Here is an 8216-nt window from a genome sequence, read left to right as displayed (position 1 = left end):
CTGGACTATCCAAGGTCTCAGGCACCTTTCTGTGTGGAGTCTGCATCATCTCCTCCTTGCCTGTTTGGGTTACGTTTCCACAGATACCTGCATGCTAAGCTAATTGTGGTTTCTAGTTTGCCTTTATTGGATAACTCAGACTTATAAGCTCAAATCAGACTGATTTGTAACCAAGACTACAGTTGTTTATATAAATAACAAAAAAAAAAGCAGTGTACTTCTAAATTGGTTTCCAGGTTCATTGATTTTTTTTTTTTTAAATTTAATTTTAAGTGTGCTGTCTCACCCAACACCTGCTAAACCTTGCCAAATTGTTTGGTTTGTCACTCAGTTGTTTACTTGATGACTTTCTTTGGCAAGAAAAAAAAAACCTCGACAAGGAAATGTATTGAAAAGAAATATTTTTATATAGTACATGTGATTACACTTGAAGACACCCAACAGTAGCTCTAATAAACCCGTCATTTATTCATGTTCGGAACATCTCCTCCTCAAATGTGATAATCATATGTTGCATCTCAGTGTAAAAATCATCATTCCTTACAAAGGTTTACATTTATGTCTAGCAATAATTCCAGAGGAATACATTATTATTATTTATTGTCATACAGAATGACAATGGGAAACAGTGCTAATGTACTCTATTGCGAAACAAAGAAAAGGCAGTGAAGTGGACTTTTTCGGCTGCATCTGCTCGTACAGTACGTGCATGCTCGTTCTGCAAGACGTCACTCGCTGTCTTCTCAAGGTTAAGTCGGCAACCAAATGCAAACAAATATAAACGTGTCAAGTTTGTCTCAATAAAGAAAGAAGGAAAAAGAAAATCGTTCAGATGAGTATAAGAAGGATAGTATTAAACAGTCTCTGTGCAGCAGTCTGTGGTGGCACTGTAAAAAACAGATAGCACATTGCGAGCGTGTGTGTGGTCGAGTGATGTTCGTACATTCACAACAAGGCAGAGTTTCCACCGTTGCTTTACAAGGCGTGCACCTCAGTTTCTCTCGGGGGTCAACCACACCATGGTGGCTGTGATGCTTGCCTCAGAAATGTGATAAACGAAAGCAGACAAAGGTTTCTTTTTTTCTTCTTCTTTTTTTTGAACACTAGAAGAGCCGTGTGTCAGCACTCCTCTCCTCAAGCCACAGTGGGACAGTTTTCCAGTCTGTAATTCCCACGCGAAATGAAACGATGTAATTGAACTGCTGCACATTTGTCTGTGTGCATATGATACTAAAATGTTAAAAGAGAGGCTCAGAGATAGCTGTGTTTAAAGTAATTAAAGGGGTAGTTCCATTAACCTGTCAGTCTTATTTTGAGATATCAAAGCTTTTAACAATATTTGAATGTGTTTGTTTAAATTGCTTGCTTAATAAAATGTTCACGCTATTTCCTACTGGTGTGCTGGCAACATAAAGCAAGTGTTAGGCAACTGCTTTGTGGATGGATTGAAAGCAATCCCACTGTTTGACAAACACCTCAATGATATAATGCATTGAAAGCGAATGTAGATATCGCGTGACTAAACTGTGGGGCCCGAACAATGAGTGAGTGTTGACAGAAGTGGGAGTCTAGCCCAAGGAAAGCACATAACCACGGGGAGCCAATCAGTGCGGATGAAATGAAACTGACCTCTTCTCTAAGAGTGAATAGAGAGACACATTGTGAAAGCTTCTTCAGCCCAGACTGATCCTCAGACGTCCAGACAGGTCCCTTCACACCAGATGAGCTTCACAGGTCCACAGCTCTGGGACATCCAAGGTGTGAAATATAGCTATGTACAAGTGCACAAAAGGCAGGTATTTGTCACTAAGTTTACACCCGCAGAAGGCTACCGGGCCTCGTGTTCTGTTTTCAGGCATTCAGCTTTGTAGGCATTCTTCTTTGGATCTTAGAGGTGTGTAAATGTGTACATGTTAAAGCCAGCTGGTCTACAAGGTGTTAGGGCTGCCTTGAGAGATGTCTGCCTCTTTATTCCTCCTCACTGAAATATATCAGGCAAGTTGGCGAGTCTTCCCAGAGGCGAGGAATCAGAGGAATGATTAAGAGGTACAGCAAAATTAATGCATGGTTCAATCAGTTATACCTGATCATTTTAAGGATTACAAATGATAGAAGTCCATGCACCGACTTGGTTAACTTGTGAGCAAGAATGATGCCAAATGAATGAAACGCGATCTTTCCCCTCGGTTGAAAAGCTGCAGATCAGAGGGCAGTCCAAAAGGCAAGGAACCAGGCAGATCACGTGGGTTAACACCCCTCATTTCCCTCCCACCTCATGTATATGTGTTTGTGTGATGATATTTCATATATTCAAAGTGCATATGTTGACATGGAGGTCCTGGCTCTCCCTCTCCAGTTGAGCCCTGTGCCAGCTCCGGCCTCTCCGCTGCCCTCTGCTGGCTCGTCACGTTTGCGCAGCTTCTGGCTGAGCTGGATAATGCACTGGTCCCAGTCCTCTGGTAACAGCAGCATTAGGAAACCCAAGCAAATGATGAACACAGCAATGAGGCGCACCGAGTTAAAGTGAATTTCACACGTGTAGAGGTCCACCACTGTAAAAAAACAAATAAATAAATAGGTACTGTGTCAATAGAAGGGAACAACTGGGTTTATGTAAATGAATGTAAATTGTAACTGTGCGTGTTTATGAAATAAAAATGGTTAGTTGTACATCGAGAGGGAGCCTGGTTTGAAAATTAAATGGAGTCTCTCATCAAATATAGATAGAAACCTTTGGGAGAATCCAGTGCCATCAAATATTAAATGGTGACCAGATATAAAAAGCTAGCACTCTTAGAGGAAAGCCAGGAGACTTACTGGCGTTTACAGGAACACTTAGGACAATGCCAAGGGAAATTAATGTCGGGTATGTTATCGCGATGCCAAAGTTCACCAGGACGTTGAAAGCTGTAGGAACAAAGCAGAATTAGAGCAGCAGCGGACTACACGATGAGAATGTTGCTATTTGTAGATTACACAACCAGCCGGTGCACATTACTGCTCTGTCGCCATATACCGAAAAGCAGGGCTGCGACCCCACAGAGGTAGGCCCATGGGATGTCTCTGAGTGATTCGATGTACTCCACGTGTGTAAAATACAGCATGACTGGCACAAAGCTGACGAAAACAAAATTGGTGCTTCCAACGATGCTCAGAAAGAGTGCAGCCTCTCCAAATTTGGCACTTCCCAGCACCATCTTAAAGAGCACCTGAGAATAAAGAGGAAGGAGAGTGATGCATACATCGAATCTGCCCTCTTCAGGAGCTGAGGTATATTACAGAGGGCAAACCCTGCCAAGTACCTGCCATGTCTCTGGCCCAGGGCCACTGCTGTCTGTTTATCACATTAGGGCGGCACAGACAGCAGGGCAAAGGAGACCAGACCCTGTCAAAACATAGCTATATAATATCTGTCCTGTAACCTCCTTGATCAGGGTAACACAGCCTGAGGCCTGCAACCAAATGCGTAGGTATTGCGTACTTCTGGCAGGTGAGTCTCACACTACATAATCCCCTTCTGTCTTCTGCCACCTGGTTACATAATTAGAAGGGAGCTAGACAGGGCAACTTACAGAGACGTGTCCATACATACAGCATGCTTACCTATTTTTTATTCCACCGTGAATAGAAGTGGCGCTACAATGGAACTTTATGCTCAGCGGTACAATACACACTGAGAAATGCAATCAAATCCTAGAGGTTTTGCGGATCGATCTAAATACCGATAGTATCGATACCAACGTTGGCATTGTATCGGATCGATACTAGCATAAAAGAATGTCCTCCAAGTTCAGTATGTAGCTCACTGAATTGTGTGGAAAAGTATACCTCAAACATGCAATATGAAAAATGTCCTTTTTTGTGTATAGACTACAGCACACGGAAACAACAGAACCCAAAGTGTTTCAGAGACGGACAGCTTCAATATGCACGAGTAGCTGAAAGGTGTGTTTTTGTTATATCACTTGATGATGATTCATCTCATAAATCATAAGCTGCTTTTGTAGTTTAAAAGTATCGATATCATCAATGTTGGCCCTGGATTTAGTTGATATCACATCGATATCAAAATCTGCAGTATCGCACAGCAAATACCTTATAGAGCGCTGACATCGAAGCAGAGGCCACGACCAAAGCAATGCCGATGACCGAGTGGCTGTGGAATCCATCGGCATAGGTCATCATTACGATGCCTGCTATGGCCAAGATAGCAGCTACTATCTATACAGAGAGCGAGAGAGAGAGAGAGAGAGCAATAGTGAGGGAAGGATGGACAACATGCTGCTCACAGTTTGGTGAAAAAGGCACCTTATCCCCTTACCGCCGCGGAGGGACACAGCAGGCCCACATGGCCTCAGCTTTGTCATTCAGTGCAGAAATAACAAGCCTCACAGAACCAGGCTTGAAGCAGCCTAATTAGTGGGTGGGTTGTTATTTCATAGTAAACAAGCTTTTCATTTGATATTTACATTTTCTACATGCAGTGCAGAAAGGACCTGCTCTCAGATTCACCCTGTAAGCGCTTCCAACACAGGACAGGCAGCTTTTACAGTGTTGGCTTGATTGTGTGACATTGATTTCCGTTACAAAGCCATCGTGTTTACAAACCAAATCCCCCCTCACACCACTCCCCGCCTCTGCAATTATCACAGCTTCAAGATGGCAAGAATCCATCAGCTTCACCCTGCTCGGGGTCAACTGTGATGCGTAAAAGGCAAACCTCTTGTGTTTTATTGCATTAAAATCTGGTTTGTCTGGGTTATATGTTCATAGTGTATATGTGAGAACTGTACAGCAGTGATGGGGCTACGGTGCAGCCCAGCTGAGTGGATTAGCACCGCATTAAGGAGGTGTCGGGAAGATAAATGAGCCGCGTGTTTTTGCTTGGCCAAAGCACCTTAAGCAAGTCTGGCTAAATGTCTCTTTCTGCACTGCAGGCTGCCTGTCAGTCACTGCTACACCTTTCATTTTAGAAAATGGCCATTTGCTCACGGCGTCAGCAACAATTTAAGATGTTTCAGCACAATGTGGAGAGTCAGAGGGAGGAAGGACTGTGGCTTCACCCAAACTTGTTCTGCAATGAGCAGGCGTGACCGATTAGTCCGGTGGGTAGCTTATGTCATTACGGTGGCGTAACTGCAGCACGTGGACCTTGCACTTTTTACAAATCATAAATCTAAACATGGGTCACACAGAAAAAAAAACCACCGAGTGGAGCTAGTCATCGGTTTTATCCACAAAGTACCACTGAAAAAAACCTCCCTGTTTAACAAGGTTGATGCAGCATCCCCCTCATCGCTCTCTCTCTCTTCCCTTTCTGTTTCTCCTCCTTCACTTTCATGAAATACTTGTTCAAGTTCCCCTGCATTACTGCAGACATCCAAACACTGCAATCCTTACTACCAGGCAACAGAGAGCAAGAGAGGGGAGGGCGTGTAAGCGAGTGAGTGAAGCGGGACTATTACTGTACTTGTCTCTTACCGAGGCTTTTCATCACAAATAATGGGGGTGACGAGTCGGGGCATACACAAGGGAGAGACGGGGTGCTTGTGAGTGTGTGAGAGGAAAAAGGGGGGGCATCGTGCAAAGTGCGGGACGGCTGCAGATGTGAAAGCATCTGAGGCGTACAGTGAGAGGAGATAAACCGATATCTTAATTCACAAAGGTAAGTAACCCCTTACTGTCCTGCTTCTCTGTCTTTATCAGTCACAAACTTGCCGGCTAACACACACATGCACAGACCAGGAAGCACATTTGAATGACACTGTGATCACCGGTAGGTAATCATCCCGTGGTGCTCATAACCTGCTCTCTACTCAACCGTGCTGTGTGTGTAGCTCACAGATTCAAATGGAAATTCAGTCAAAGAAAATCATCACAAATTTGCATTTCTTTGCAGATTAGAGACCTTTTTTTTGTCATGATGGCTGATGAAGTGTAAAACTGAGTTTGGTATAAAAACTTGCAGTTAAAAATGCACATTTGACCAGAGAAGACAGTATTAGAGATGAGTGCAGCTTCTAAGAAGGTAAAACTGCAGGATTGCCTTAAATCTGCCAGTAGGTGGCAGCAACTCTGGTTTCAAAAAGAAATCTGGTTGTAAAGTAAACATCTATGACATCATGACCTCAGTAAGCACTTTCCTGATAAGTTTATAGTGTCAATCATCTGTTCTAAGTTTAGTAAGAGTTGGAAAGTATGATCCTGATAAAAGCCAAAAGAAGAGTAAATCAGGGTCTGCTTTAGGGTGGGCCACTGTGACTGAGAAGTCTCTACAGTCAATGCATAAAGTGTCCTTAGATTTTCCAAGGGATTTACCGCTTTCTTGTAATGTATGGGTTCAAATGCCAGTATGGAGATGATGAAAATACCTCTTTTCTTTTTGGTCCAGTCATAAAGTAATCAGAGGTATGTTGCCATCTCATGTAGAGTCATGTTAAAGAGTAGGTTTCATAAGATTATACTGTAATATTCAAAATATAATAAACAATACAGAAAAACAAAGATAATTTTTTAATCTGTCCATATCAAACTTGGGATCATGACCCAAACGTGTGCATCGGTTTACAAGATAAGTCCTGGAGGCATTTATATTCCTGTAAGGAAGAGAGAAGAAAGAAAAATTCCTGCTACACAAAATAAAGATTTGCCTTCCCCCCAATCTTGTCTCGTGTCTCATGATGAACAGGATACTTTTGTATCTTTGGGGATCTGAACATAATCAAACTGATTCAATCTAGGAAGGAAAAAAAATAAAAGGTTTGGTGGACGTAGTCATAAATCACATAAATCAACGTGTGACAGTCAGCCTGTGGGGCCAATATTGGCCACGCTCTTATCTTAAATAAGTTTCGTCATAATCAGTGAGATTCAAGATAAATGGGACGCTCAAACATCTCACCAAAAAATACACGAGTGCAGTGCCCGTTCTAAACGTGGGAGTGAAGAGCGGGCTGATAGCAGCTTGCAGTATTCTTCACAACCGCATCAGCGAGCGATTAAAGCCATTCGTCGCAGCTCACCATGCACACCCACGGAAAAGCAAAGATATTTAGACTTTACAACCATTTCATTTACACTCAGTGTGCCTCTATTTCCTTTTGCTGTCATTTGTTATGGATCTACTGTTTCTCATAGACAACAAAGACCCAATGAAAGCCTGAGCAGATGTTATAACATTAACGTATCTGGCCACTGATGAAAAATCGAACAGAAACTCCAGTTTATTAATTCCGTTTTACAGAACAACTGCACTAAAAATAGGATGGTGGGACAGATGATAGTGCAAAACTGCTTTACAACATATAATACTGATATATATATCTATATATATTGATGTGCTCATCCCACAGCTCGCCAATTACCTACAAGGATGTAATTAGAAATCATTCATTGGCTGTCTGGGGGGTGAGTTGTGGTTATGCTCTTGCCACATTAAGTACAAAGGGGTAAATATCTTGTTGGATATAGTGACTTTATATAACATAGTAAATTATTCTTCAAAACTAATTCAAAAGACACGCTTTTGGTTGTTAGCTTGTTTACTGCAAATAAAACTTACAAGCCAAGAGGGGACAGTGTGAAAATCCTTGCTTTCTGTGTCCTGTGCTCGAGTTAGACATCTTAACTAAAGACTCATAATTTTCCCTTGAAAGAAAAAAAAAAAAAACACACGCATGCGGATATACTCACCCTGACCCCCATGAAGCGGTCTCTGAGCACGATCCATGACAGCAGGAAGACGAAGGCCTTGTTACAACAGAATAGCGCTGACACATCTGTTGTGTTGATCTTCCTGAGGGCCTGCAGGTACAGGTAGTTGGTGAGGATCCACAGCAGGCCAAAAGGAGCTACCTTGGTGAAAAACACCTTCGGTGTCAGGCCATCGTCACCGAAAAACCTGCAGCACTCCCTGTGTGCACGACCAAAATGAATACTGTTAACCTTCTAAAAATGTAGTATGATTTTAAAGCTGATGAGTATTATCACTCTGGGACCAATTAACACCAGTGAACACAAACAGCACAATCTGAAAAACACACTTAATGCCAATGAGTGACTGCAGTAATTCCCACTTCAACAGTTACATCTAAATTATGTTCGTCCCACATTATAGACACGTGGGACCAATGCTACCCTACTAGAAGAATGGTTTAATATTTAATTGCAAATTAAGATCTGCCACAAGGCATTAAAGTTAAATATTCAACTGTCCC

The 8216-nt window shown here is 42.4% G+C and overlaps 1 protein-coding gene across 3 annotated transcripts in view; it reads right to left on the bottom strand.

Moving 5' to 3' along the window:
* Positions 1–9: 9 nt before the first annotated feature.
* The window catches only part of slc35f3b (solute carrier family 35 member F3b), a 54874-nt gene continuing 46667 nt past the window's right edge, over positions 10–8216 (bottom strand). For all 3 annotated transcript variants that reach the window (XM_042215477.1, XM_005915470.3, XM_005915471.3), the window contains 5 exons: positions 7693–7912; positions 4096–4221; positions 3017–3209; positions 2818–2907; positions 10–2552 (listed from right to left, as the gene is read on the bottom strand). In XM_042215477.1, coding sequence (XP_042071411.1) covers positions 2311–2552; positions 2818–2907; positions 3017–3209; positions 4096–4221; positions 7693–7912 — 871 coding nt within the window. In that variant the 3' untranslated portion in view covers positions 10–2310. The remainder of the gene's footprint in view (positions 2553–2817; positions 2908–3016; positions 3210–4095; positions 4222–7692; positions 7913–8216) is intronic.

Source organism: Haplochromis burtoni, unplaced genomic scaffold (assembly GCF_018398535.1).
Source record: "Haplochromis burtoni strain Fernald_Lab_line unplaced genomic scaffold, NCSU_Asbu1 Contig_12, whole genome shotgun sequence".
In the NCBI taxonomy this organism is placed as follows: Eukaryota; Metazoa; Chordata; class Actinopteri; order Cichliformes; family Cichlidae; genus Haplochromis; species Haplochromis burtoni.
This window is presented reverse-complemented; position numbering and strand designations above follow the sequence as displayed.